Here is a 27,649-nt window from a genome sequence, read left to right on the forward strand (position 1 = left end):
GGGGTGTATGTTGCTAGCATCGACGCTTGAGAAGGTTTGAACAGCTGGAGCCATGGTTGTGAATAGGCGCACAAAGCATGGTATATTTCTTGCTATTTGTAGGAAACGCCTCTGACGGGAGTCCCGACGGCGTCCTTGCACTTGCAAATTTTGGCGTATTATTCGCAATGCTTCCCTGAGCACGGGCCACCATATCCGTAATTGCGCCAACACTTCACGTAACATGACCTGCCGCGCACGTCATACTGGTTAGTGTACTCAAGCAACTGTTACGAATATTAGAGAAAACATGATAAAGTATGAGAAGACATAATATCATCATCATCGCCGTATGGTGTTTGGCTAAGAAGCTAGCTTATTGTAACGGAACCGTCCTTCCCTCCCCGCGCAAGTACCGTATTGGAATCACGCCATTAATTATCCCAAGTACCATCTTTTCACTTTTGTTCTGTCTACTAAAACAAGGCATAATCAAAACCATTTTGATGATCTTTGCCCACGAACATTCTGCAAAACGCAAACGACGATCGCCGCCAAGCCATACTAAAAATAGACAACCCTCGCGAGGTTGACGCTCAAGGGACGAGCAAGTAATTTCAAAATTCCTAAGCGAGATCAGTTTGAACGTGGGTAAACTCAATTGGCCCGATGTACGTGCCAACGAGGGCAATCTGCGAGACGCCACGTGCAATTGTCCAATAAGAATGCGACAAAAATGTTTGGAGAGCCCTCGTCTGCCCACTCGGTGGACCGTGGTAATCCGCCCTGCATGCCCTTACATCCCAGGAATGGATGTGTCGAACAACAATTGAGTATTTTGGATGTTCACGCATCGGACTTTGAGCGCGTCCACTTACGCCCAAGCGCGTCGCGCATCAGGCAAAATACGCGAAGTTTCGTCGGCGTTGCTGGCGCGGATTTCCGAAGCAATGATTTAGCTTCGGAAATCCGAGCTATTCCAAACAGTGCGAGTCCTCGTTGAACCCTCTTCCCACACCCAAACACGATACCAATGAAGCTCTCATTGAGCCTCGTTCTGAGTGCTATTGCGCTTTCCGCTTTTCCCGCATATGCCCACGTCGGTCGCGGTTTGAGCATCCCTCAAGCTCACGACCTTCCTGTTGAGCACCTTCATTCGCGTGGTCGCGCTGGCCAAGGCCTGAATGCTCGCGGCACCCCCCAGAATGCTGCTGATATGGCCAAGGTTTCTGATCCCACGCAAGAGTGCAAAGAGTACGGTCTCCCTTCTAGCGACGCGCTGTCGAAGAAATACCCTGGCTCCGGCATAGCCCACCTTGTTGACGGTGACGACGAGGCCCATAAGGTCTGGAACGAGATCCAACAGGCGAATGTCATCCCCAACGACGTGCCTACGAAGGGTGCGACGAAGGGCCACTATGGTATCTCGGACCAAGCCTCTGATTCGTACGACAACGACAAGGATCCCGACTGCTGGTGGACTGCCACTGGTTGCATGAAGCCAAAGCACAAGGACCTGGGCCCTGATGTGAAGGACTGCCCTGAACCTAACACTTGGGGTCTTACGTTTGATGATGGTCCTAACTGCTCGCACAACGCCTTTTATGACTACCTCAACAAGCAAAAACTCAAGGCCACCCTTTTCTATATTGGTACCAACGTTATTGATCTTCCGCTACAGGCACAGCGTGGCTTTGCTGATGGCCATGACATCTGCGTGCACACTTGGTCGCACCGTTACATGACTACTCTGTCGAATGAGCAGGTCTTCGCTGAGCTCTACTACACTGTGCGCATTATCAAGGATGTTATTGGAGTGACTACTCGTTGCTGGCGTCCTCCTTTCGGAGATGTTGACGACCGTGTTCGTTCTATTGCGAATGCTCTTGGTCTCCGCACTATCATCTGGAGCGATGACACCGATGACTGGAACATTATCCCTGACGGCAATGCTGCTACAGCGAAGATCGACTCGAACTACCAAAAGATTATCGACAAGCAAACGCAGAACAAGCTTGATGGAAAGGGTGTGGTTGTGCTCACGCACGAGCTTACTGAGAACACCATGAACGAGTTCATGAAAGAGTTCCCCAAGATTAAGAAGGCGTACCAGAACGTCATTCCCCTCACTGCATGCCTCAATGTTACTCAGCCGTACGTGGAAGACAACTACACGTACGCTGTGTTCAGTGACTTCATTAAAGGTAACATCATGCCTAAGGGTCTTCCTGACATGAACAGCATGCCGATCAATGTCGCATCCCAGATCGACATTACGCCTGAGAACAAGCAGACGGGTCCCGGTGGATTCTCGTCCAAGTCCAAGCCTGCATCATCGCAAAGCTCTGGCTCCGGCTCAAAGAGCTCCGGCTCCGGCTCCAGCTCAAAGGGCTCCAGTCCGTCGGATGGCTCTGAGGATAAGTCTGCCAACAGCTCGAATGGTCAAAACTCGGCTGTTGCCACGCGCACTACTATTATGACCATTGCGTTGCCGGCCATGTTGGCTGCCTGTGCTTTCATAATGTAATGTTTTTTTCGCATCTTCAAACCGAAGAAGCTTTCTAGTCTTCTAGGATGATGTCTACATTCATTCATTTTTTCACCAGGTATCCATGATAGACATTGAATTTGTTACTCATTCGCATGTAGACCTTTTACGAGCAACTGTTTCACCAACTTCCTTGACAAGTCGGCACTGAACTCTCGAGAGAGCCACGTTGCCAATCTCACGACCGTGCGCGTATTACATAAGCATGCCTGTCCAGAGCCTGCAGCGAGCACACCATCTTTCTAGCCGGGTAATGACTACCACGAAAAGTCGAGTAGCTGTGATTGGAGCCGGTAGCGCTGGACTAGCCGTGGTCCAGCAGCTCCGGTCTATCGAAGGTGACCGTACGTTCAAGAGAAGAAGCTTACTGGTAGCGTTCGAGATTGTTGTGTATGAGCGCCGTGGAGATGTAGGCGGCCTCTGGAATTTCGACCAAGATCCCGGCACCTGCGTCGTTCCGTTGTCAAATTACGGAGAGAAGCGAGATACTACGCAGGTCCAGTCGAGTGGATATGCGAGCAACGAACTTGGGCGCGAGTTTGAAAAGAGCGCCATGTACGATGGCCTTAGGTGCGTCTCTAATACTGATTCAGAACCAACATTCCTTCGGTACGGTAATACAATTGACTGACCTAGGACCTTATGGCATTCCGTGACTTCCCGTTCCCTGAATACCAGTGTCTTTTCCCTACGCGTGCCCAAGTGCTGGGTTACCTGCACCAATTCGCCGACTATGCTGATGTTCGACCCCTGACTCGATTCCGTACGAGTGTGGAATCGATCGAGAGAGCCGAGCATTACGGCCCAGGTAAGTCTAAATGGCGCGTCCAAGCGCGTTCTTTGGAGTACCCGGGCGAAGTTCAGGAAGATTCGTTTGACTACGTTGCAATTGCAAGTGGTTGGGCAAGGGTTCCCCGGATCCCGCACATCCAAGGCAGCAATTATTTTAAAGGCCAACAGCTTCACAGCGCTTGGTACCGCACCCCGGTGCCTTTTCGTGGCAAGCGTGTCCTAATTGTCGGAAACTTCTCGTCAGGCGCAGACATTGCGCGTGAACTGTGCGGCGGCTCGGTGCGTTCTTTTGATGGCGTCGAGGAATGGCAAAGTGACGCAAATGCAAATCCTCCCCGCACGGGCACGGTCGTATACAACTCCTACCGGGACCCTTCTCAACCGCCGCCGCTCGACTACGACCCTCGCGACAAAAACAGCCCTGCGTGGTGCAAACGCATCAATGTCGTTGCTTGCGTCGACCATTTCGATGAAGATGGCTCTGTAATTCTTGGTGATGGAACTAAGCTGGAGGTGGACGTCATCTTTTGGGCCACTGGATTTTGGCGCACACTACCTTTCCTGGACCAGAAAAAAGAACCGTTCACCCAAAATCCCATCGTACCCTCGGTTGGATCGCAGCTGGATCAAGTTGAAGGTGCAGATCCTGTACCAGTGCTTGCAAATGATGAACTAAGTGGTACTTCTTCGCTTACCAACTTGGACGACTGGCAAATCTTCTATGAATCCGACAAGACACTGGCTTTGGTTGGTGTCCCTAACCACATCATCCCGTTCCACTTTACTCACATCCAGTCGAGGTACGTAACCTGTCTAACGACAGGGTCATTGCCTTCTATTGGGCCGGACGCATGGCGGAGCTTCCACGACTCGATCCTACGATGCGCATGACGGATCCTACGAAATGGACGTCCGTCGTGAATGGCACCACCGAAGTAAAAAAAGGTGTTGTTCCTGTGCCGCACGATGCTGATACGCCTTCCGAGGAGGCCTACCTGGGTACGTTTTCATCGCACTAATCCGAGATGCACTCCTTGCCCACTTGCCTGGCGAAGAAGGAAAAAATCGGGCCGAATGGGATACTGATACTGAAGCCCGTGGCCGTGAAGGATGGGCAAAAATGTCACATTGGCGACTGGATCGCCTGCACAACCGTATTAAGCTTCGCCGGGCCGTGCTCCGTTACTAGGCAGCTTAGGCCAGCCAAATAGAACCCAAGAATCTGCTTACCAATCAATGTGGGGTCGATGATGTTATTTGGCAAGTTAAGCTCGTCATGCTTTGCCAACTAGTCAGCCGGCAGGCCTGGGCCCAGGCGCATGAAATTAAGCTATTCGTCCTGTAGTTTCAAAGTACCACTATGGAGAAGGATGCACCCTCAGTGAATGACTTTGTAAACGATCCAGTTTTCCCAGAGAGCAAGGCTCCCAATGACTACGACGCACTGGTCGAGCGCGTCCGGCAGTTTGTTCAGGACAAGGAGCTACACGAGTACGAAGATGTGCTTATCCGAGGCGCGGTACTAGCGACCTATGGCGATGACGCGTTGGATATCGCGCAAGTAACCGAGAAAGAACGTGCTGTGCTCTTACATGAACAAAAGAACCGCTGGGCCCAGCCATGGACAATGTATGCGCTGGCGATTTGCAACAGTATTGCTGCTGCTGTGCAGTACGTTGAATTGTAAACGCTAATGTACAGGGGAATGGATGAGTCTGTTGTGAGCGGTGCCATTCTATTCTGTATGTTGTTTTTCTGACGCAGTCCCCAAACAATTTGGCATCGATAATGGCACTGACTATGACTCATGGATCCAAGGTGTGGTGTCCTCAGGTACGCGTTGCAACCTCTTATTCAGTTCCCTATCTGGCATGTGCATTCCCCGGCTGCTGGCTTACCCCCATTCTCAACCACTACCTTGGCCGTCGCGGCACAATTTTCGTGTCGGCCTTTATTTCTGGTGTAGCTTGTATTTGGCAAGGCGTGACCAACAGCTGGCCCCATTTGCTTGTTGCACGATTCGTCATGGGTCTAGGAATTGGGCCCAAGTCGGCTACTACGCCCATGTATACAGCTGAGTGTGCCCCTCGGCGAATCCGCGGTGCACTTGTCATGCAATGGCAAGTCTGGACAGCATTCGGTTTTGTGCTGGGCTATCTCGCTGATGTTGGGCTTTACTTTGTTCCAGACCGTTCGGGGATCCATGGGCTCAGGTGGCGTCTCATGTTGGGCATTGCATGTGTCCCTGCCTTTGTGGTCATGGCGCAAGTCTATTTCTGCCCCGAGTCCCCTCGTTGGCTCATGAAACGCCAACAACATGCCAAGGCCATGCGCTCATTCCTGCGTTTGCGTCACGACCCCATCCAAGCGGCGCGCGACATGTACCGTGCACACACCCTGTTGGAGGAGGAGGAAGCAGAAGAGCGCGAATTTAAGAACCGCTCGAGATTGTCTGTCATTATGATTCCTCGTAACCTGCGCGCATTCCTTGCCACCACGATCCTAATGCTGGGCCAACCCTTTTGTGGTGTGAATGCGATCGGGTTTTATTCGAGCTCCATCCTGACTTCTGCGGGACTGTCTGAAATTAGCGCACTGCTCGGAAGTTTCGGTTACGGTTTCCTGTGCTTTGCTTCTTCCATTCCAGCATGGTTTACTATGGATACCTTTGGGCGTCGAAGTCTTCTTCTTCTTACCGTCCCGTTCCTTATCCTTTTCCTCCTGCTGGCAGGGTTTGCTTTTTTCATTCCTGTCCACCAAGTGGTACTCGCCAACAACGAGGTGGTGAAGAACCAAGATGCCCGAACGGGCGTAGTGCTGCTTGGAATTTACCTCTTTGCTTGTTTCTATGGGCCTGGCATGGGACCAGGTATGTTGCTTTTACTGATCTAGTTCCATTCACGTATAATGCCGAAGCATTCCCCATCGCTGTGCGCGAACTGGGAATGTCCTACGGCACGGCTGTGCTTTGGTTATTTAATGGTCTGCTTTCCATTGTGTGGTTCCGTCTCGTCCGTGCATTTACGTCTACTGGCGCCTTTGGCTTTTATGCTGGTCTTTGTGCCCTGCTCTGGGTCCTGATCTTTTTCTTTGTACCTGAAACGAAAGGACTGACGCTCGAAGAAGTCGATGCGGTCTTCAGCGAAAAGTCTATTGACCACGCATCGCGCCAAGTTGGCAATGCCGTTCGAGTTCTGACGAGATCATCTAAGCAGGCCGCTATCTTGCGCGCCACGCCATAAACTATTCTCTCCCCAACTAGAAGGGGTGTACATATCTCCTGACAGGGCCTGCATAACATGATAATGGAAATCACGACCAATGAAGCTGCGCGATATCCATAGATGCTGCGCCCTTCTACTTTATCTTTTAAGCTTTGCGCCAAGTGCTATGGTGCGGCCGTAGGGCCACTTCTCCACGCGCTCCCCTCCCTCGGCGCAGTAGCTGCATGCTTATCTAGCGTTTCGTTATCGGAAAAGTCGGCGCCCCGAGTCGGCGTTTCCTCTGTCCAGAAAATCAACGCATGTGATTGGCCAGACTTGCCTGTCCAACAGAGCAATTAATCACGAAGTGCCCAAGTGCGTCGTTTGGTAGATTTTTTTTGCCGCGCAGCAATCTCGCGGGTGGTCCTAAGGACGTACTGATAAAGAGGCTGATCTTGTACCTCGTTTCCGCTTGGAGCGCTGCTTCTGAAACAGTGCAATGCTAGAAGGCGTGAAGTCCTTCATCCAGCGGCTGGACGCTACGGTGGCCCAGTCGGCCTTTGGCCGCTACTTTCGCCTGGAAGGAAGTGGCCATCCGCTTGAGCGCAAAGGTGCGCGCTTCTCGGTTGAGCTGCGTGCAGGATGTGTGACCTTTGCTGCTATGGCGTATATTATCTCTGTTAATGCAGAGATCTTGACAAGTTCAGGCGGCATGTGCGTGACTGACGGCCGAGACGCGGCAAAGTGCAGCGACGATGCGGAGTGTAAGATGTGTCTTAACGACTTGCATCGTGGATATGTTGTTGCAACTTCCGCTGCTGCTTGCCTGGCATCTGCCTTGATGGGCTTGGTGGCTAATTTGCCGCTCGGCCTTGCTCCTGGCCTTGGTGCAAACGCATACTTTGCATTCACTGTGGTTGGATCCGGAATGATCAAGTACGGTGATGCCCTTGCTGTCATCTGGCTCGAAGGTTGGATTTTCCTCATCCTCTCCATCTTTGGTGTTCGCCAATGGCTTGCCCGTATCCTACCCAATTCTCTAAAGTTGAGCACAGGTGCCGGTATTGGATTGTATCTTGCCTTTATTGGACTCGGCCCCAATGGTTTGGACGTGATCGGCTTAGACTATGACAATCTTGTTGGTTTTGCAGGATGTCTTGCGCAATTCCGAGATCCCGATCATAAGAATCTGTGTACATCACACGTCCTTCAAAACCCTACCATGTGGGTAGGCATCTTCCTTGGTGGCGTCCTGATTACGTTTCTTATGATGTACCGCGTCCGTGGTGCAATGATCATTGGCATTATTCTTGTCGCTGTCTCGTCCTGGCCGCGCGGTTCGTCCGTCACGCAATTTCCTTATACCAGTGACGGAGACGATAACTGGAACTTCTTCAAGCAAGTCGCAACATGGCACAATATCAGCCCTGTGGGCCCACAAAATATTAATTGGACGGGCTATAATACTGGAAAGGCATGGCTTGCTTTGATCACTTTCTTGTATATCGACTTGCTGGACACGACCGGTACGCTGTATGCGATGGCTACTCAGGCACGTCTAGTCGACGAGCGGACGGGCGATTTTGAAGGAAGTGCTACCGCCTACATGGCCGATGCCATTTCTATTTCGGCTGGAAGTCTTCTTGGATGTTCGCCGTGCACGGCGTTCATCGAGAGTGCTTCGGGTATCGCCGAAGGTGGCCGTACCGGCATTACTGCGTTGGTCATTGCGTTCTGGTTCTTCATGTCGCTTTTCTTTGCACCCATCTTCTCCTCGCTCCCTCCTTGGGCCACTGGCTCTGTATTGGTGATTGTCGGCTCGATGATGATGCACAGCGTAACGGAGATCAATTGGGGTTATCTTGGCGACTCGCTGCCTGCCTTTTTAACCATTATCGGTATCCCGTTCATGTACAACATTGCCTATGGTCTCATCACGGGCATCATTTCTTACGTTATTTTGAACGTCGGGCCCTGGCTGATTCTCAAAGCGACGCGGGGGCGAGTCGTTCCTGCGGGATGGTACACCGACCGCGAACCCTGGGGCGTTGCACCAAGCCGGTTCATCATGTCCGATTTGGAGACCAAAAGCATGAACGGCTTCCAAAAGTTTGCTGTGAAGAGTAGCATCTTCCCCCCCTGGCTCAAGAAACTAATTATGGGCCGGAAGCAGTTCTGGAAGTTGACCGACGAGGAGGTCGAGGACTACCTCGAGGGCCGGCGCGAGACGGAGCGTCGTATTGCGCAACGTGAAGCGCGACGCTTTGCGGATCGCGAAGAGCGCCGCCACGCCCTTCCCCCCTTGGACGAGGAAGTTCCTGCGCTGATGGAGCACTCCGAGAAGCCCTCCACGCCATACTAGTGTACAATAGTCTCAACCACCTGTCACGTGCCGAGCGACTTCCCAAGTCGATGCCCCGTGGCGTTTGGGGTGTTCTTGGCAGAAGTAGTCTACGCTCCTGGACGCCTAGATCGACGCGGACCCTCATGACGGACGTGAGTGAGTACGGCAACTTTCGGCGGCTCGCGCGCGAGCCGCTCAAGTACGCCCCCGACATCACTGTGGAAAAATGGAAGAGCACCAAGTCGGGCCTGACTGTGCTCTGGGCAAACTTTGAGAGCCCGCTACTGAATGCGTACATCACGGTCGCGAGCGAGATCTTTAATGACAGTGGTGTGCCGCATACACTGGAGCACCTCGTGTTCCTCGGCAGCGAGCAGTACCCGTACAAAGGCGTGCTCGACTCGCTTGCGAACCGTGCCTTTGCGCAAGGAACAAACGCCTGGACGGCGAACGACCACACTGCGTACACGCTCACCACGGCAGGTGCTGACGGTTTCCTGCGTATGCTGCCCGTGTACTGCGACCATGTCTTTTACCCTACTCTTACGCACGACGGCTTCGTGACCGAAGTGTACCATGTGAACCCCAAGTTTGAGGACGCGGGTGTGGTCTACTCCGAGATGCAAGGCCGTGAGAACTCGCCGGCAGACCTCATGGAACTCAAGACGCAGCGCATGCTTTACCCTCGCAGCAGTGCCTATCGCAGCGAGACCGGCGGCCTGATGTCGGCGCTGCGTGTGCTGACGATTGATGATATCCGGAAGTACCATCACCAGTACTATGTGCCGTACAACACTGCGATGGTGATTTGTGGTCCCCTTGAGCACGAGAAGCTCTTTGCGACACTCGCCGAGATCGAGGCGCGTTTTGAGGCCAAGGCTTCGGCCCTCGGCGAGCACGGCCCCCCCGGCTGGAAGCGGCCGTTTATGGAGACGCCCTCGCGCGTTCCGCCCGTGATTGACGGCTCGATGATTGTCCAAGAAGGGGTGGACGACGCAGAGATGCCCGCGGACGGCACGCTGTGCCGTCGCCGGCGCATGGTCCAGCTCGACTTTCCCGAGACGGACGAGTCGGTGGGCGAGGTGCAGATCTCGTATGTGGGCCCGCGCCTTGAGGACAAGCAGGCGCTGCAAGCGCTCGATGTGCTCGGCACCTACCTGAGCGACTCGGCGGTGAGCCCACTGCAGCGGACCTTTGTCGAGATCGACCAGCCTCTATGCACTGACATTTACATGGCGAATGACGAACGTGCTGGTGCGTCGATCCTCTCCATCTCCTTTAGCAGCGTGCCCAAGGCCGAGCTCGAGGCGATGGACGTAAAGCTCGTGATGCTGCTCAAAGAAGTCGCCGCCAACATGGATATGGAGCGCATGCGCACGGTGCTGCGTCGCGAGCGTTTGCGCCTGCTGAGCCACCTCGAGATGCGCCCTGCGGACTGCTTCTCGGACGTGCTTATCCACGAGTTCCTCTATGGCAAGCTGGACGGCAGCGAGCTCAAGACGTCGCTCGACGACATGCACCGCTTCGACGTGCTCGACACCTACACGGCCGACGACTGGGCCAAGATCCTGATCGACAACCTCGTGGCGAATCCCCGTGTGGTGGTGATTGGCCGCCCCTCGACGAAGCTTGTGCAGCAGATCAAGGCCGAGACGAAGGAGCGTATCGCGAAGCGCAAAGAGGCGATGGGCCCCCAAGGCCAGCAAGAGCTCGAGGCGACGCTGCAGGCGGCACGCAAAGCGAACGACCAGCCGATCCCCGATCGGATGCTCGAGGACTTTGCGATCCCGCCCAGCGACTCGATCTCGTGGATCCCGGTGGCGACGGCGCGCACCGGCCCCGAGGTCCCCGGTGTGCCGCTTGTGCTCCCCAACGCCACCGAGAAAGACCGCGCGGTGCAGGCGCACGTCGACCGTGACGGCGTCGTGCCTCCCTTCTTTATCCAGTACGACCAGATCCACTCCAAGTTTGTGATGCTGACGCTCGTCTTTGGCACGGAGTCGGTCCCCCAGGCGCTGCGTCCCTTTTTGACGCTTTATCTTTCTACCCTCTTTTCGCTGCCTGTCACGCGCCTCGACGGCTCGGGCGAGCAGCTGAACTACGAGGCGGTGGTCAAGGCGCTCGACGAAGACGTGCTCGAGTACGATGCGGCGATCGGTCTCGGCTCGAGCTTCTCCGAGACGATTGCGGTGGAATTCAAGGTCGAGGCGTCGCAGTACGAGACGGGTATTGCCTGGCTACGCGACCTCTTGTGGGGCAGCGAGTTTTCGCTCGAGCGCCTGCGTGTCGCCGCGGCAAAGCTCGCGCAGTCGCTCCCCGAGCAGAAGCGCGACGGGCGTGCCGTTTCGTGGGCGCTCTCGCGCTCGATGCTCTTTTCCGAGTGCGACTCGACGAGCCTCGCTAATTCGATTCTGATGCAGGCGCGCATCGTCCCCGAGATTGTCACGATGCTGCACCAGAGCCCCGACCGCGTGCTGGAGAAGTTTGAGGTGATCCGGCGCACTCTCCTGCACCCCGATGCGCTGCGCGTGTCGGTGTCGGGCGACATTCTTTCGCTCTCTGCCCCCAACCGCCCGTGGGTCGAGATGTTTGCGCGCCCCGAGTGGCTGCCGACGCCCCCACGCCCCCACGCGCTGCCGTGGGCGCGCGATGTGGTGAACAGTGTCGGTGTGCACCCCGCGCGCAAAGGCACGCTCTGTGCGCTCTCCTCGATCGAGAGCTCGTTTGCGGTGTTTACCGCGCGCGGCATCCCCGAGTACCACGACCCCGACTATGCGGCGCTGGTCGTGACGATCACTGTGCTGAATGCGATGGAGTCGTTCCTGTGGCGCTTTATCCGTGGCGCCGGCCTGGCGTACGGCGCGACGATCCGCAACGACCCCGAGGCGCAGCACATCCACTTTACGCTCTTCCGCTCGCCGAACTCGGCCAAGGCCTTTATCGAAGGGCGCAAGGTCATCCAGGCGCTTGCGAGCGAGTCGGGCAAGCTTGAAGACGGCACGGTGCTGCGCGTGGACGAGACGACGCTCGAGAGTGCCAAGTCGTCGCTGCACTACAGTGTCGCGGATTCCGAAGGCACGGTCGGCTCGGCGGCGCTCGAGTCGTTCCTCGACGCGGTGATCAAGCGCGCGGGCAAAGGGCGCGGCCACCGCATGCTCGCCGAGGCGAACCGCGTGACGCTGGAGGACGTGCAGCGGTGCTTAACCAAGTACGTCCTGCCCCTCTTTGATCCCGCGACGTCGGTGTGCGCCGTGGCCTGCTCGCCCTCTGCCGAGGACGATATCCTGGAGCAGCTCAGTACGATTGGGTACGACATGCAAAAGGTTGAGATGCCAAGCACCGCCAACGGTTCCGACTCGGAGGAGAGCTCGGATTCAGGTAGCTACGACTCGGACAGTGAGTCTGGGTCTGTTTAGAACTACGTCCGTTGGAAAGAGAGGAACAAAAGGTTGTACCCCTCGAACTCGTATAGAATGCGGTCGCTCTTGCGGTAGTGCTCGAGCTCGAGCATGCGCAGCGGCGACGCGTCCGTGCCCTCGTCCGACACAAAGAGCGTCAGCGTAAAGCTCCCCGGCTCAAACATGTCCACGACACGCTGAACGAGCGTGTGGACGTGTGCGGCGTGCGGCTGTTGCGCCTCGGCGGCCGACGGCTCGTCGCAGTCGAGCGCAATGTTCGTCTCAAAGCTCGCGTAGCTGCTGCCGTCCTCCGGCGTGACGTGCACCGTCCAGTAGCCGGCCGAGTGCGCCGGGCATGCCGGCACCAGAGCGTTGGCCGAGTAGCCGCACGGCTCAAACGCGAAGGCGTCGAGCTGCGTGCTGGGAAAGAGGTGCGAGAGACCAATGTGGCTCGAGAGCTCCTTGCCGAGCGCGTGGCCGTGGTCGAGCGCCGCGCCAATGTCCGGCACCTGGCCGTTGGACAGCGCCGTCCGGCCGTCTGGGAGCACGTCAAAGACAAACTGCTTGCGCGCCTTGGCCGAGAGCTCAGTCATGAGGATTTCAAGCGTCATGTCGGCGCTGTTTGCCCGCTGCGGCGGCGCCGGGCCATCGTGCGCCGGAGCATCGTGCGCGGCCATGTAGAGGAGCCAGTGGTCGCCGTTCATCTTGCCGACCGTGTACGCCGCACCGTTCTCAAAGTACTTGTCGAGGAGTTCTGTCTCGAGCATCCAGTCGCGGTGCGGCCCCTGCTGCTTCTCCGGGAACATGAAGCTCTTGCGCGAGTAAAAGCAGCGGTAGACCGTCGCGCCGAGCTGCTTGGGCTCGACGTCGGTTGCGACCGCCTGGGAGAGCACGGTGCTCGAGACGGACGAGCCATACTGCACACTCTCGTCGTCAAAGAGCGCCGTCTTGGCGATGCGCAGCAGGCGGTCGAGGCCCAGGAGGAGCGTCGTCGTGCCACATGTCTTGAGCACAATCTTGTGGGGGTATACAAACATGGACGATTCACTGAGCAGGTACGCATCCATCTCTGCGCTCGTCTCCACGCTCAGCGTCTTGCACTTGACCAGGTCTAGCATGCCTTCCCAGGTGCTGCGCGGCACGCGCCGCAGGCCCACACGGCCGACCGGTGCGCCGTTCGCGGCGTAGTCTGCGCACTCGGGCAGCTCCATCACGGACGGCGCGAACCACAGCTCCAGGAGCTTCTCAGGCCCCTCGAAAGGACCAGAGAGGTCCGTCACGTCAAGGTGCGACGCGTCCGTGTCGTTCCACTGCGCCTCGGCGGCCACCGCACTCGCCTCGAGATCCATCGTAGAAGGGAAAGTCACGTGAACACGATGACCGCTTCGCTGCTGGTGGCGCACAAGCCAGAAGGGCGCGCGCTGCTGGTCGTCGGCGCGAACAAGCTCGCGGCGATCCGTGTACAGGCCGCGCATGCGGCGGGGATGGTGCCAATCGTCGTTTGGTCGGGGACGTACGAGGAGAGCCACACGGAGCTCCAGGCGGCCGTGCGCAAGGAAGCGTTTCATGTCATTGCGCACGACGCGCTCTTCCCAGAGGGCACCGGGGGGGAAGAAGCGTGCGCCAATGCGTGGAACGCGCTCTTTGACGAAGTCGATGTGGACGCATCGCTGTTTGCCGTGTGCGTCACCGACACGCTCGCCCCAGAAGGCACCGACACCGGCCGCCGCCTCGCACGCTGCGCGCTGCTCGCGACGCTCTGCCGCAAGCGGCGCCTGCCGATCAACGTGACGGACCAGCCGGACCTGTGCGACTTTAGTTTTCCGGCGACGCACCGCTTTCCGTGCACGAGCGACGGCGCGCAAGTTCCGTCGCCGCTGCAAATTTCCGTGACGACCAACGGGCGTGGCTGCCGCCTCGCAGGGCGCATCCGGCGCACGCTCGTCGCAGCGCTGCCTGCCAACGTCGGCGACGCGGTCGAGCGCATCGGCGAGATGCGCGAAATCGCCAAGCAGGAGGACGGCACGAACGGCGAGCTGGAAGACGATCCCCGCCTCGATACCCTTGGCTACAAGCCCGAAAAGCGCGATAGCGCACAGCACCGGCGCATGCGCTGGGTCGCACAGATCAGCGAGTATTGGCCGCTGGAGCGCCTCGCGCGTCTGACCACCGACGAAATGCACGGCCTCCTCGCCGAGCAGCTCCACAACGCAAGCGACTCGCCGGCGCGCGGCACGCCCGAGGCGGATGTGCGCCCGCCGAAGCGCTCGCGGCACGCGTTGCGCCTCGGCGCAGGCACCGAAAAAGGGCGCGTGTTCCTCCTCGGCTCCGGCCCAGGGCACCCCGGCCTCTTGACCGTCGCCGCGCACCATATTCTGACGTCGCCCGAGACGGACTTGATCCTGTCCGACAAGCTCGTCCCAACGTCGGTCCTCGCGCTGATCCCCGAGTCGACGCCGCTCGTGATTGCGAAAAAGTTTCCGGGTAACGCCGAAGGCGCCCAGTCGGAGCTCATTGCGCTCGCAAAAGACGCCACGCAGCAGGGCAAGACGGTCGTGCGCCTGAAGCAGGGCGACCCGTATGTCTACGGCCGCGGAGGCGAGGAGCTCGTTGCCTTCCGCGAGGCGGGCATCGAGTGCGCCGTCATTCCCGGCATTTCGAGCGCGCTTGCGGGGCCACTCCTGGTCAACATCCCGGTGACGCAGCGGGGCGCAGCCGATAGCCTCGTGCTGTGCACCGGTGTCGGGCGCGGGGGACGCCGCGTATCCCTGCCGGGCTACGAGCGTGGCCGCACGCTTCTGATTCTTATGGGCGTCGCGCGCCTGCGTGCGGTGGTCGAGACGCTTACCGGCGCGAGCTCGGAAGGACGCAAAGGCGCGGCCTACCCCCTACATACGCCGATTGCCATTGTCGAGCGTGCAAGCTCGAGCGACCAGCGCGTCATTGCCACGACGCTCGACCGCATCGTCGACACCATCGAGAACAAGGTGCCGGACGGCCAGCGGCCGCCGAGCATGATGGTCGTCGGCTGGGCCGTCCTTAGTCTCGCCGGAGCTGTCGCAGGTAACGGCGTGATGGACGACGAAGAAACGTGCCTCGCATCGCATCCCGAGGACGCCGAACGCCGCCTGGCGCAGCTCGACGCGGAGCGCATCGCGCGCTGGCTGGGCGGAAACGCGTTCCTCACGCACGAGGGGCTCCCTGAGGGCTACAAGCTACTGGACCCCTACCTTAGTGCACCCAAATCCCACGACCTCGGCACGCGCTCCGAGTCGGGGTGGGCCGCACCACGCTACCAAAACGCACCCACCGGCGGATGGACCGCCGGCGAGCATGCGCCATAGCCTCCACATCACGTGCCACACGCGACGCTCCACAACACCACGCGTTCGAGATGGCCCAGGAAGGCGCGCCGTCCGCGTACCGGGCCTCGCGCTCGATCCCAAAGACGCCAGGGCGTGGTGCGGTAAAGAGCAAGAACATGTCGGAGAAGGAAATTGAGCGTGTACGTACAAAAAAAAAGCTGACGCAGCTCGCCCGCCGCGTCTCGACGGTGCAAAAGTCCACGCGCAAGGTGATGCGGTCTATCCACGACGACACGCTCGGCGATCATACGCCGCAGGCGTCTGAGAAAGGGGCAGACGAAACGCCGCTGCCGCGGGCGCGTGTGCGCGATGCGGATGCGCTGCCCGAGCTCGCGCGGCGCGAGTCGTACCTGCACGAGGCGAGCTTTGTACAGAACCCGCTCGGCGGCCGTCTCCCGTCGACGACGCCGCGCAAGCTCGCGCGCCCCCGCGCGTACGACCTGGTGGGCGACGTGCCCCCCGACGAGCGTCGTGTCGATGCGGCGCCCGCGACGCCGAGCAAAGACATTCCGCTGCGGAGCGTCGATACGCAGCTCCAAGACGTGCTCATCCTCGAGGACCTGCTCTACGTGCTGGTCGGCATTGAAGGCAACTATATCCAATTCGCGCCGGGGTACAAACCCGATGACCTCGGGCACCGCCTGAACGGCGCGACCTTTACCATTGATGCGGACCTCGACCGTTCCCTACGTGATTTGACCGAGCGTATTCTCCCCCTTGCCTCGTATTACACGTCGATCTATGCGTTCGTCGAGCGCGACTCTGGCCTCGAGTACGGCACCGTGATGCATGCGCTGTGCGCCGCGATCCGGCAGCAGCTCAATGCGTACGAGGACCTCGTTGCGGATATGGAGCAGCGCATGCTGAGCTCGCCCGACTTTACGCTGCAGCAGCTGTGGCTTGCGTTGCACCCGACGCTGCGCACCTTTGGCCTGATCCACTCGCTTACGTCCGAGATTGCGAGCATTACGCACGCTGACGTCCTGCCCCGTGCCGAGGCCGAGGAGGAAGAGAGCGACGAGTCGCTCGACTATGACAGCGACGGGTCGCAGCTCGAGCGCGACCGGCGCGCCCTGCTGGGCCTGGACGATGCGCTGGACGAGGATATCGAGGGTGGTGTCGTTAAAGGCGGCGAAGTGCTGTCCATGCTCTGGGACCGTCTCACGCGTCTTGGCGGTGCGCCCGACGCCCATGCGCTCTTTCTCGAGCTCTTCCGCGAGGCGTCGCAGCCGTACGCCCGGATCTTGCTGCGCTGGATCACGTCCGGCCAGCTTCTCGATCCGTACGAAGAGTTTATGATCGTCGAGGATGCACGGGTGACGCAGGCGAGCCTCGAGTCGGACCCCACTGACGAGTACTGGGAGCGGCGGTACATGCTGCGCGACGAGCGCATCTTTGCGTTAAAAGAGCAAGAGCAGCGCGATGCGCCGGCCCCCCCCGCCGAGGTCGACCAGGCGCGAGGCGAGCTGACCGGTGGTGCCAAGATTCCCAGCTTCCTCGAGCCGTGGAAGTACAAGATCTTGTCTGCGGGCAAGTACCTCAATACGATCCGCGAGTGCGGTATCGACGTGTCGGATACCAAGTCGCCGCGTGTCCTCGCGCTGTTTGGGCACCAGGACGCGCATGTCGATACCTATCTCAAGAAGGAGGCGCATAATGAGCGTGTCGTGATGGACGACGAAGCGTACGTCGACCTACTCACCCAGATTTACGACGGTCGTCGAGAATGCGTACCAGCGTGCAAACGCCGCGCTACTGCGGCTGCTGGTGAATGACAAGGAGATTGTGCGGCGCCTTGCGTCGGTGAAGCACTACTTTTTCTTTTCGCCGACCGATTTCCTGCAAGCGTTCCTCGACCAGACCGAGCACGAGCTGCGCAAGACGGTGGATCCCCAGCGGATCCGCGAGACGACGCTCCTCCGCCTGCAGTCGCAGCTCGATTCGGTGCTGGGCAGCTCGGACACGGTGGGCTACTACGACCCCTTTAAAGAGGACCTCCGTGTGGACCTCGCCAAGGAGCGCGTGTACGACCAGCTGCAGCGCATTGCGGATACCAAAGGTGTCATCGAGGTGGCGAAGCTGCGCGACAAGCAGCAGGCCGAGCGCCAGCAGGCTGGCTCCCGTGAAAGTACGTCGCTCTACTCACCCAGTGGCCATGCACCTCGTCCAGTTCGACGTCCACGTCCAGTTCCCCATCTCGTTGGTGATCTCGAAGAAGAATATTTTGCGCTGGCAGTTTATCCACCGCTCGCTCCTCCTGCTCAAGGTGCTGGAGCGTGCGCTGGGCGAGTCCTGGGAAGAGCAATCGCGGCCCATGTGGCGGCGGCGCGACGCACGGCCCCACGCCGCAGCGATCGAGCAGTGGAAGATGCGGACGCACATGCTTCGGCAGCGCATGCTGCTGCTGGTGCAGCAGCTCCTTTCTTTCTACACATCCGAGATCCTCGAGCCGAACTGGACCGAGCTCGAGCGCAAGATGTACGCGGCGCAGTCTGTCGACCAGTTTATGAAGCTGCACTTTGACTTTTTGAATACGTGCCGCAAAGAGTGCATGCTGACCGACTACCGCTACCTGGAGTGCCACCGCAAGCTAATGAAGACGATTACCGCGTTTACCGATAGCCGAGTGCGTCTCAACGAAGAGTACGACGCGATGGAGGCCGAGCTCGACCGGTGGTACGCGTCCAAGGACGAGCCGGATGCGCCGCCCGCACCGACCTTTGCCTCGGAGACGGACCTCCTCGCGCGCATCGAAGCCGCATGGACCAAGCAATCCCGCGTACGTATTTCTACTAATCCAGACCTTTCGCGACGTGGTCAACCTCCTCTCGACGACCGACAACCCCGCAGCACTGCCCCTCGCCTACCGCCTGCAGACCTCCCTCCAATAGATGCCCGATGATCGGGAAGCAATTTTGCGTATTAATTACTAGCCGTCGGCGACAAGTGGCGTGGTCGAGCCATGCGCCCTAACACGTGGCAGGTGTGCTTCTGTTGGTCAATCAGCGTTTGGGGTACCGCGTGCGGGGTTACAAAAGGTGGTGCACGTAGAAAATCCCGCGCCCCACCCCCTTCCCTTGGACATCCATCATGTCGTCCAAGCGTACGTACCATACCTGACGCAGCCATCCGTGAGTTTGATGCCAAGCTCCTGATTAATTACTGGCTGCCCCGTGCGCCCGACGCGCACCCCAACGCTGTGGCCTCCACGTCATTCGTGGCGCCCACAGCACGTGTCGCGCAGGTCGCCTGGGACGCCAGTACGAATACGCTGACGGATGAGGCGGGCCTGCCGGGGTGGGTGCATAGCACCAAGCTCGTCGCCAAGCCCGACCAGCTTATCAAGCGCCGCGGCAAGGCCGGTTTGCTGAAGCTCAATGCGGACTGGAGCGATGCCAAGGCGTGGATTGCGGAGCGTGCAGGCAAGCCGCAAAAGGTCGAGGCGGTGACGGGCACGCTGAACAACTTCATTGTCGAGCCCTTCTGCCCCCACGAGGCCGACCAAGAGTTTTACGTGTGCATCAACTCGGCGCGCGAAGGCGACTACGTCCTCTTTACGCACGAGGGCGGTGTCGACGTCGGCGACGTAGACGCCAAGGCCAAGAAGCTGCTTATCCCTGCGGATCCAGACGAGCCATTCCCGGCGCGCGACGAGTGGACCAAGGTGCTCCTCGCCGACGTGAAGGACGAAAGCAAGAAGGAGGCGCTCACCGACTTCCTCGTCCGCCTGTACAGCGTGTACGTCGACCTGCACTTTGCCTACCTCGAGATCAACCCGCTGGTGATGACCGACGATAAGAGCATCTACTACCTGGACATGGCCGCCAAGCTCGACCAGACGGCCGACTTCATCTGCGGCCCCAAGTGGGCCATCGCCCGCGAGCCGAGCGTGTACGGCGAGCAAAAGACTAACGCCGCGAGTCAGGGCGAGGACCGTGGCCCGCCGATGGTGTGGCCGGCGCCGTTCGGCCGCGACCTGACGCCGGAGGAGGCGTACATTGCCAAGCTCGATTCCGGCACCGGTGCCTCGCTCAAGCTCACCGTGCTGAACGCCGCCGGCCGGATCTGGACCATGGTGGCCGGTGGTGGTGCGTCGGTCGTGTACAGTGATGCGATCGCCGCGCACGGCTTTGCGCACGAGCTCGCAAACTACGGTGAATACTCGGGTGCGCCGACCGAGACGCAGACCTTTGAGTACGCCAAGACGCTTCTGGACCTCATGACGCGCGGCGAGCCGCACCCCGAGGGCAAGCTGCTGATCATTGGCGGTGGTATCGCCAACTTTACGAATGTCGCGTCGACGTTCAAGGGCATTATCCGCGCGCTGCAGCTGTACAAGGCCGCACTCGCGCAGCACAATGTGCGCATCTTTGTGCGCCGCGGCGGCCCCAACTACCAGGAGGGTCTGCGTGCGATGCGCCTGCTCGGCGAGGAGCTCGGTGTGGAGATCCACGTCTTTGGCCCCGAGACGCACATCACCGACATTGTCCCGCTCGCGCTCGGCGTCAAGTCGGAGAAGGACATTGAGCTGAGCCACGAGGCGCTCCCCGCGCTGAAGCCGACTGCCGCCGCCGCAGCCGCCGCCCAGAAAGAGGCCGACGTCGAGACGCAGGACCGCGTCGGTGCGGTGAACCCCCACACCGGCGAGCGCATCCAGCCGCAGGACCAGATTGTGCAGTTTGACACGCTGAACCTCTCGGACAAGCGCCCGGCCTACCTTCCGTTTGACGAAAACACTCGCTCGCTCATCTACGGTCTGCAGCCCCGTGCGATCCAGGGCATGCTCGACTTTGACTTTTCGTGCGGCCGCAAGACGCCGTCGGTCGCGGCAATGGTCTACCCCTTTGGTGGCCACCACATCCAAAAGTTCTACTGGGGTACGAAGGAGACGCTCCTGCCGGTGTACACGAGCATCGAGGAGGCTGCCGAGAAGCACCCCGATGCGGACGCCATTGTGAACTTTGCCTCGAGCCGCTCGGTGTACTCCTCCACGCTCGAGGTGCTCAAGCTGCCGCAGATCCGGGCGCTTGCACTGATCGCCGAGGGTGTGCCCGAGCGCCACGCGCGCGAGATTCTGTGGCGCGCCAAGCGTGCCAACGTCCTGATCATTGGCCCTGCGACGGTCGGTGGTATCAAACCCGGCTGCTTCCGCATTGGTAACTCGGGTGGTATGATGGACAACATTGTCTCCTCGAAGCTGTACCGCCCCGGCTCGGTGGGCTACGTGTCCAAGTCGGGCGGCATGTCGAACGAGCTGAACAACATCTTGTCCATCACGACCAACGGCACGTACGAGGGCATTGCGATCGGTGGTGATCGCTACCCCGCGACGACCTTTATCGACCACCTGCTGCGCTACGAGCAGGACCCCAAGTGCAAGTTCCTCGTGCTCCTGGGTGAGGTCGGCGGTGTGGAAGAGTACCGCGTGATCCAGGCGGTGAAGGACAAGAAGATCACGAAGCCGATTGTCGCCTGGGCGATTGGTACCTGCGCCAAGATGTTTACCACCGAGGTGCAGTTCGGCCACGCGGGCTCCATGGCCAACAGCGAGATGGAGACCGCAAGCGCGAAGAACGCGGCGATGCGTGCGGCCGGCTTTATCGTGCCCGACACGTTCGAGGACCTCCCGGTGGTCCTGCGCCAGACGTATGAGCGCCTGGTCGGCGACGGGACGATCGTGCCCAAGGCCGAGCGCCCACCGCCTGCGATCCCGATCGACTACAAGTGGGCGCAGGAGCTGGGTATGGTGCGCAAGCCCGCGGCCTTTATCTCGACCATCTCGGACGAGCGCGGCGCGGAGCTGATGTACTCGGGTGTGAAGATCTCGGACGTGTTTGGCTCGGACATGGGCATCGGTGGTGTGGTGTCGCTGCTGTGGTTCAAGCGCCCCCTGCCCCCGGTGTGCACCAAGTTTATCGAGATGGCGCTCATGCTCACTGCCGACCACGGTCCGGCGGTGAGTGGCGCGATGAACACCATCATCACGTCGCGTGCGGGCAAGGACCTGATCAGCTCGCTGGTCTCGGGTCTCTTGACGATCGGCGACCGCTTCGGTGGTGCGCTCGACAATGCCGCGCGCGAGTTCTCCTCGGCGTACGACCGCGGCCTGACGCCGCGTGAGTTTGTCGACTCGATGCGCAAGGCGAACAAGCTCATCCCCGGTATCGGCCACCGCATCAAGAGCGTGTCGAACCCCGACTACCGCGTGCAGGTCGTCAAGGACTATGTGCTCGAGAACTTTGAGTCGCACAAGATGCTCGACTACGCCCTGGCCGTCGAGCGCGTCACGACTGCCAAGAAGGAGACGCTGATCCTCAACGTCGACGGCTGCATTGCCGTGTGCTTTGTGGATCTCCTCCGCGACTCGGGCGCCTTTACGCGCGAAGAGGCCGACGAGTACGCCCAGATCGGTGTGCTCAACGGCCTCTTTACGCTCGGCCGCACGATCGGTTTCATCGGCCACCACCTGGACCAGAAGCGTCTCAAGACGCCGCTGTACCGTCACCCCGCCGACGACTTCCACATCGAGATGGCGACGCCGACGCGTATTGTGGGCAACCTGAACCCCTCGCATCAGTAGATGGTAGGCCCCTGGGCTCACTTCACTGTTCCCGTAAATTGCATCTCTGCTCTTTTCTCCAGCGCATCGATAGTGCCCCCCCTCCCCCGCCCCGCTCTTCCGCTCGCGCTTGTCGCGTGCCGCTATGTATCATGTCGTTGGACTAAGCACCTACATTACAGCAAGCAAAGGCCGACGGTCGCGAGAGCCGTCGCAGCAATCACCGTGTAGCCGGCGACGTACGACTTCTTGAGGTCGAGCACTGGATGAGTAGACAATACGTACCGTAGCCCATGTCCCACGACAGGTGACGCAGGCCGTTCAGGCTGTGGAAAGAGATGGAAGCCGCCAGCGGCACCTTGACCGCAAGCTTGGCCCACTGGGGCAGCTCGGCCACGACCTGCGTGAGGTGTGCCGACGAGAGGCACTCGGTGTAGCCCAGAAGCGGCGCAACAGCGTACGCAGTCATGAAGGTGTACAGGCCAAAGCTCAGACCCGCGCCCGTCACACGGTTCACGATCGAGGTGTACCAGGTGAGCTGGGGCTGGTAGATGGTAAAGTGGGGCGAGATCGGGCGGTCGTTGCGCACAACGTTAAGCTCCTTAAAGTCCTGCTCCTGCGACACAGGGCGGGTCTCGACGCGCTTCGCCCACGGCAGGCCGCGCGCGACCGGCGAGGTGGTCAGCGAGCGCGGCTGCTGCTGCGCAAGTGCAACCGAGCCGGGCACGAAGCGCACCGCGCCCATAACACCCCGGCTGGGCGCGACCGACGAACGCAAAAGAGGCGACGCAGTAAACAGGCTCATGGTCGCGATCAAAGAGAACCGGAAGGCAGACGTTGGCCGACACTGGGGGCCCGCGGCCCCAGCCAACCAGCACGCGTGCATTTCCAGACGGCGCTCGGAAGCACCCGGATTGGCCGATGCTGACTCAGCACTCGGGGCAGCTCCACGCATCGCTCGACGTGGAGAGCCATGGCGTATCGAGCAGGGCCGTCGTACTCGGCCTCGATCAAGGACCGGACATCCGAGTTCCATGCGGCGCTGAACAAGCATGCGGCGGCGGTGCACCCGCCGCCTGGGCCGCAGCGTCCGACGACGGCGCATTCTGAATTCACCAAAAAAGCGCAGAGTGTCGCGCGCGATCTCGGTGCGATCACCGCAAAGCTCGATCGCCTTTCGCAGTGTACGTCGCAAGACTAACGCAGTGGCACGGAGAAAGTCGCTCTTTGACGACCGGCCGGTCGAGATCTCCGAGCTGACCTATATCATCAAGCACGACATTGCGGGCTTGAATCGGCAGCTGGCCGAGCTGCAGACGCTCACGACGCCGGGGCAGCGCGGTGCGCGCCAGAACCGCGCGGAAGAGCACCGCGGAAATGTCGTCACAATGCTCCAGACGAACCTTGCAAACGCCACGACGTCCTTCCAAGAGATCCTCGAGGTGCGCACGCAAAATATGAAGGCGTCCAAGGACCGCTCCGAGCAGTTCTTAAGCAGCACTGCGCCGCCGATGGGCGAGCAGCGCGCCAACTCGCCGCTGTACAACCTCGCGCGCAACGTGCCGCCCGCCGCGCCGATGCATACCCAGAGCCAGTCGGTGCTGCAAAAGCGGCCGTCTGCCGCGAGCGCCGTCGCGCGCGAGGATGAGGCGAGCGCCGCTGAAAAGGGCTTCCTCGCGCTGAATATGATGGAGCAGGGTGGCATGCAGCAGCAGCAAATGATGCTGAACGAATTTGAGGACCAGCAGTCCAACTACCTGCAGCAGCGCTCTACGGCGATCGAGTCGATCGAGTCGACCATCTCTGAGCTCGGCCAAATCTTTGGCCAGCTCGCGCACATGGTCGCGCAGCAGGGCGAGACCGTCCAGCGCATCGACGATGACGTGATGCAGGTGTCGGATCATGTCGAGGGCGCGCGTCGCGAGCTGCTCAAATACTATGCGAGCATGTCCAATAACCGCTGGCTCATGCTGAAAATCTTTGGCGTGCTCATCGTCTTCTTCTTGCGTACGTCGCGAAGCTCACCCAGTCTTTATCCTCATCTCGTAGTGCCATACCCCGACGAAGAACAATTACGTAAGACGACCCCAGGCGCCGACAAGCTTCGTGACTAGTACGATGGTCGACGTGGCGCCCTCCGCCGTCGGCGCGTCCCACGGCAGCAATGATCTGCCGCCCTTTATCCCAATGGGGCACCCTATTCCTCCAAACATAGATCATGCCGTATCGGTGTCCTTGCCACACTGGCAGGATATCGTGGACTACGAAGAGGGTCGGCTGGGCGACAAGCTCCAGACGGGCTACCCCCGCTTCTTTATCCATCGGTCGATCCAGAAGCTCGCCGCAGTGCTGCAGTGCAAGTTCGCACGCCCGGGCGAGCACTGCATGCTCTTCCCCACGCCGCAGTACGCGTCGCAGTGCCGCGACTATGTGCGTGCGATGGAAGGCAAGCGCCTCGCCAGCGAGGGCACGCCGCTCAGCGCGCCGGTGCCGATCCGCATCGTGCGCTTCTGCGTGATGGCAAACGACGCACAGGACGCCGGCGCACCGTCGTCGGTGCGCAACGCGGCCACGGCGGACGCACAGCGCCCGATCCTCCTGTACATTGTGCTCTACCCCGAGCAGCTCTTTCCACTCGCCAAGAGCTTCTGGCAGCACACGGGCGGCGGAATCAGCAGCCGCCTCGCGGAAGAGTGCCTGCGCATCCTTGCACACAACGACTCGCTCCTGGGCGACTGCGGAAAGCTCGTGCATCCCCAAACGTCGGCGCGCCGCAGCAGCACGACGACCGCCGCCGGCGTGCCCGCGCGCGGCGGCGGATTCGGGCGCAGCCGCTACCAGTCGCGCCAGGCGGACCTCACCGCGTCCGTGCAGTCCGACCCCGCAACGAGCTCGCTCAGCTCGTCGATTCCGAGCATCCTCGGCACGAACGAGCAGGCCGTGGACGACGAAGACGAGGAGCTCACGCTGGAGCACGCCGTCTTTGTCGAGGAGCGGTACGGCCGCAACCTGCCCTTTGCACATGCGTCGCGCGCCAAGCTCGCGCTGCGCCGCCGCATTGCCGGCACGCTCCTCGGCGACACGCTGCCAGAGGACGAGGAGCCGTCGAACCAAGTGAGCGCGCGCCAGGTCGGCGTGTCGGAGAATGATGTATACCTCTTTGGGTGCGGCATGGCGAGCATTTTCCATGCGCACCAGACCGTGATGCTCGAGCGCGAGCTGGCGAACCAAGGCACGCCTTTTTCCCAGGAGGCGTGTGCGCACGCGCTGCGGACGATGAAGGATCCGTCCTTTGCCCAGGGCCCTTTTTCCATCGGCAAGTCGGTGTGTTTCGGCTTCCCGTACACGGACACGCTCAAGATTCTGCAAAAGTGGGGCCCCGGCTGCCACTTTTACGGGCACGGTACGGACGACGACCTCGACCGGTTCGAGGCGCTGCTCAAGTCGCCGCCGCCGGGTGAGCCGCCGGTCGTTGCGCTGTTTTGCGAGTTTCCCAGCAACCCGTTGCTGCGCTCGGCGGATCTGCCGCGCATCCGCCGCCTGGCCGACGCGTACAACTTCTCGGTGGTGATCGACGAGACGGTCGGCAACTTTGTCAACGTCGAGGTGCTGCCGTACGCCGACATGGTCGTCTCGAGTCTCACCAAGATCTTTTCCGGCGACTGCAACGTGATGGGCGGCTCGCTGGTGCTCAACCCCAACTCGCGCCGCGCCGACCACTTCCGCGCGGTGCTTGCGGCGAACTACCAAGACTCGCAGTGGCCCGAAGACTCGATTTTCCTCGAGCGCAACTCGCGCGACTTTGTGTCGCGCATTGCGGTGATTGACCGCAACACCGAGGCGGTGGCCGACTTTTTGCACGGCCACCTCGCCACGCCGGAGAAAAAGACGAGTGTCCGTGCGTTGTTTTACCCCAAGTACGTTACGCGCGAGCACTACGAAGCCTGCCGCCGGAAGCAGCCCTACGGCGAGAGCAGCACCGTCTCAGCAGGCTACGGCGGCCTCTTTTCCGTGGAGCTCGCCTCGCTGGCCGCCGCAAAAGCATTCTACGACGCACTAGCGTGCGCAAAAGGCCCGTCGCTGGGAACCAACTGCACGTTGGCTTGCCCCTATACACTCCTGGCGCACTATGGTGAGTTGGACTGGGCGCAGGAGGTGGGTGTGAGCCAGAACCTGGTGCGCGTGAGCGTCGGTCTGGAAGACACCGCGACGCTCCTCTCCATCTTCCAGACGGCGCTCGAGGCGGCGGAGGCGGCAGACAAGCGTGCCTAGTCCTATAGTACAAGACCTACTTTTTTTGTTTCGGCTGGGTGAGTCTCTAGCAACGTACCTTGGCGTCGTCCACCGCGGGCTTGATGAGGATCTGGACCGGCGCCGGCGCCGCGCCCTCTTCGAGGTTCTCGGCGCCGGACGCGATCGCGAGCAGATGGCCGTCGGCAGAGAACGCGAGCGCGCTCACCGGCGAGGGAAGCACGTACTGCCGGATGCGCTTCTTCGCCACCGGGTCCCACAGCGCGCAGTGGCTGTCGCCGCCGCCGGTTGCAAAGGTGCCGTAGGCCGGGCTAAAGGCGATCGCGTGGATCGGAAAGACGACGTCCTCGCCGTCGACCTCTTTCCGGTGGCACTTGAACGCGTACTTTTGCGCCTGGCTCTCGGGGCTCGGGTCAAAGAACTCGACCGCGATGCGCCCCTCGACCGAGGACGTGGCATAGCCCAAGCCGTCCGGCATGCAGCGCACGTCGCGCAGCATGTACTTGAGCGACGACTCGCGTGAGTTTTCCGGCGCAATGGCGTCGGTCGCCTTGGCGTGGATCGCGTCGCGGAGCTGCTCGAGGTTGTACACGTGCACTGCGCGGCCGGCCATCGCGACGACCAGGCGCGGCGTCGCATCCTTCACGGAGACGGTCGGCGCGCCGCGGTAGAGCGGCACGCAGTCCATAGCAAACACCTTGTCGGGCAATGCAAGTGTGTGCTGCAGCGCGGCGTCCGGCGCCGCCGCAGGGTCCCACACCTTGATCGTCTTATCCCACGAGCCCGAAAAGAGGAGCTCGGTGTGTGCATCGTACTGGATGCGGCACACGCCATTGTCGTGTTTGCCGAGGATCACCGCCTGGCCGTTGGCGAGGTTGAGGCTGCGTGAGCGAGAATACGTACAGGCGCACGCGGCGGTCGAGACACGCACTCGCCGCAAGCGACTCGTTGATCCAGCACACGTCCAGCACCGCCGCAGGGTGCTCAAACGTCTGCAGGACCGCGACGCCGCTCGGTCCTTCTCCACACCGGCTCAGGTCGTGGAGCTGGACGGTCTTGTCCCAGCTCGCGACGAGCATCTGTGCAGCACGCTCTGACGATGCATCCCGGTAGAAAGCAAGCGCAGACACCGGCTCGCTCGGCGGCTTCGGCACAGTCAGTTCCCCAAACGCGCTCGGGGTCGGCATCGTGGAACAACACGTATCGATTT

At 60.1% G+C, this 27,649-nt stretch overlaps 10 protein-coding genes across 10 annotated transcripts; 7 read left to right on the forward strand and 3 right to left on the reverse strand.

The window, feature by feature from the left end:
- Nucleotides 1-1,195: 1,195 nt before the first annotated feature.
- Nucleotides 1,196-6,952, forward strand: MJAP1_003156 (uncharacterized protein; the record flags this gene model as incomplete). The annotated part of the gene is made up of 8 exons (XM_060267084.1): nucleotides 1,196-2,466; nucleotides 2,641-2,713; nucleotides 2,774-2,796; nucleotides 3,035-3,097; nucleotides 3,997-4,119; nucleotides 4,143-4,318; nucleotides 4,735-4,820; nucleotides 6,932-6,952. The coding sequence occupies 8 exons, from the start codon at nucleotides 1,196-1,198 to the stop codon at nucleotides 6,950-6,952; spliced, it is 1,836 nt and encodes a 611-aa protein (XP_060123067.1).
- A 792-nt stretch (nucleotides 6,953-7,744) lies between these two features.
- MJAP1_003157 (uncharacterized protein) lies at nucleotides 7,745-8,884 on the forward strand (the record flags this gene model as incomplete). Its single annotated transcript, XM_060267085.1, has 2 exons — nucleotides 7,745-7,863; nucleotides 7,891-8,884. 2 exons carry the CDS (start codon nucleotides 7,745-7,747, stop codon nucleotides 8,882-8,884), a joined length of 1,113 nt encoding a protein of 370 aa, XP_060123068.1.
- Nucleotides 8,885-9,009: 125 nt separating this feature from the next.
- Nucleotides 9,010-12,282, forward strand: MJAP1_003158 (uncharacterized protein; the record flags this gene model as incomplete). Its single annotated transcript, XM_060267086.1, has 1 exon — nucleotides 9,010-12,282. One exon carries the CDS (start codon nucleotides 9,010-9,012, stop codon nucleotides 12,280-12,282), a length of 3,273 nt encoding a protein of 1,090 aa, XP_060123069.1.
- A 2-nt stretch (nucleotides 12,283-12,284) lies between these two features.
- On the reverse strand, nucleotides 12,285-13,613 carry SPE2 (adenosylmethionine decarboxylase; the record flags this gene model as incomplete). Its single annotated transcript, XM_060267087.1, has 1 exon — nucleotides 12,285-13,613. One exon carries the CDS (start codon nucleotides 13,611-13,613, stop codon nucleotides 12,285-12,287), a length of 1,329 nt encoding a protein of 442 aa, XP_060123070.1.
- A 27-nt stretch (nucleotides 13,614-13,640) lies between these two features.
- MET1 (uroporphyrinogen-III C-methyltransferase) lies at nucleotides 13,641-15,608 on the forward strand (the record flags this gene model as incomplete). Its single annotated transcript, XM_060267088.1, has 1 exon — nucleotides 13,641-15,608. One exon carries the CDS (start codon nucleotides 13,641-13,643, stop codon nucleotides 15,606-15,608), a length of 1,968 nt encoding a protein of 655 aa, XP_060123071.1.
- A 50-nt stretch (nucleotides 15,609-15,658) lies between these two features.
- On the forward strand, nucleotides 15,659-18,520 carry alp4 (gamma tubulin complex Spc97/GCP2 subunit Alp4; the record flags this gene model as incomplete). Its single annotated transcript, XM_060267089.1, has 5 exons — nucleotides 15,659-15,769; nucleotides 15,797-17,313; nucleotides 17,336-17,757; nucleotides 17,780-18,408; nucleotides 18,431-18,520. The coding sequence occupies 5 exons, from the start codon at nucleotides 15,659-15,661 to the stop codon at nucleotides 18,518-18,520; spliced, it is 2,769 nt and encodes a 922-aa protein (XP_060123072.1).
- Nucleotides 18,521-18,719: 199 nt separating this feature from the next.
- On the forward strand, nucleotides 18,720-22,209 carry acl1 (ATP citrate synthase; the record flags this gene model as incomplete). The annotated part of the gene is made up of 2 exons (XM_060267090.1): nucleotides 18,720-18,732; nucleotides 18,755-22,209. 2 exons carry the CDS (start codon nucleotides 18,720-18,722, stop codon nucleotides 22,207-22,209), a joined length of 3,468 nt encoding a protein of 1,155 aa, XP_060123073.1.
- Nucleotides 22,210-22,364: 155 nt separating this feature from the next.
- Nucleotides 22,365-22,993, reverse strand: SDH3 (cytochrome b subunit of succinate dehydrogenase, Sdh3p; the record flags this gene model as incomplete). The annotated part of the gene is made up of 2 exons (XM_060267091.1): nucleotides 22,365-22,450; nucleotides 22,474-22,993. The coding sequence occupies 2 exons, from the start codon at nucleotides 22,991-22,993 to the stop codon at nucleotides 22,365-22,367; spliced, it is 606 nt and encodes a 201-aa protein (XP_060123074.1).
- A 168-nt stretch (nucleotides 22,994-23,161) lies between these two features.
- On the forward strand, nucleotides 23,162-26,460 carry MJAP1_003164 (cystathionine gamma-synthase; the record flags this gene model as incomplete). The annotated part of the gene is made up of 4 exons (XM_060267092.1): nucleotides 23,162-23,372; nucleotides 23,395-24,195; nucleotides 24,218-24,233; nucleotides 24,351-26,460. 4 exons carry the CDS (start codon nucleotides 23,162-23,164, stop codon nucleotides 26,458-26,460), a joined length of 3,138 nt encoding a protein of 1,045 aa, XP_060123075.1.
- Nucleotides 26,461-26,506: 46 nt separating this feature from the next.
- Nucleotides 26,507-27,626, reverse strand: BUB3 (mitotic spindle checkpoint protein Bub3; the record flags this gene model as incomplete). Its single annotated transcript, XM_060267093.1, has 2 exons — nucleotides 26,507-27,320; nucleotides 27,343-27,626. 2 exons carry the CDS (start codon nucleotides 27,624-27,626, stop codon nucleotides 26,507-26,509), a joined length of 1,098 nt encoding a protein of 365 aa, XP_060123076.1.
- Between the last annotated feature and the right edge of the window lie 23 nt (nucleotides 27,627-27,649).

Source organism: Malassezia japonica, chromosome 6, assembly GCF_029542785.1.
Source record: "Malassezia japonica chromosome 6, complete sequence".
NCBI lineage: Eukaryota > Fungi > Basidiomycota > Malasseziomycetes > Malasseziales > Malasseziaceae > Malassezia > Malassezia japonica.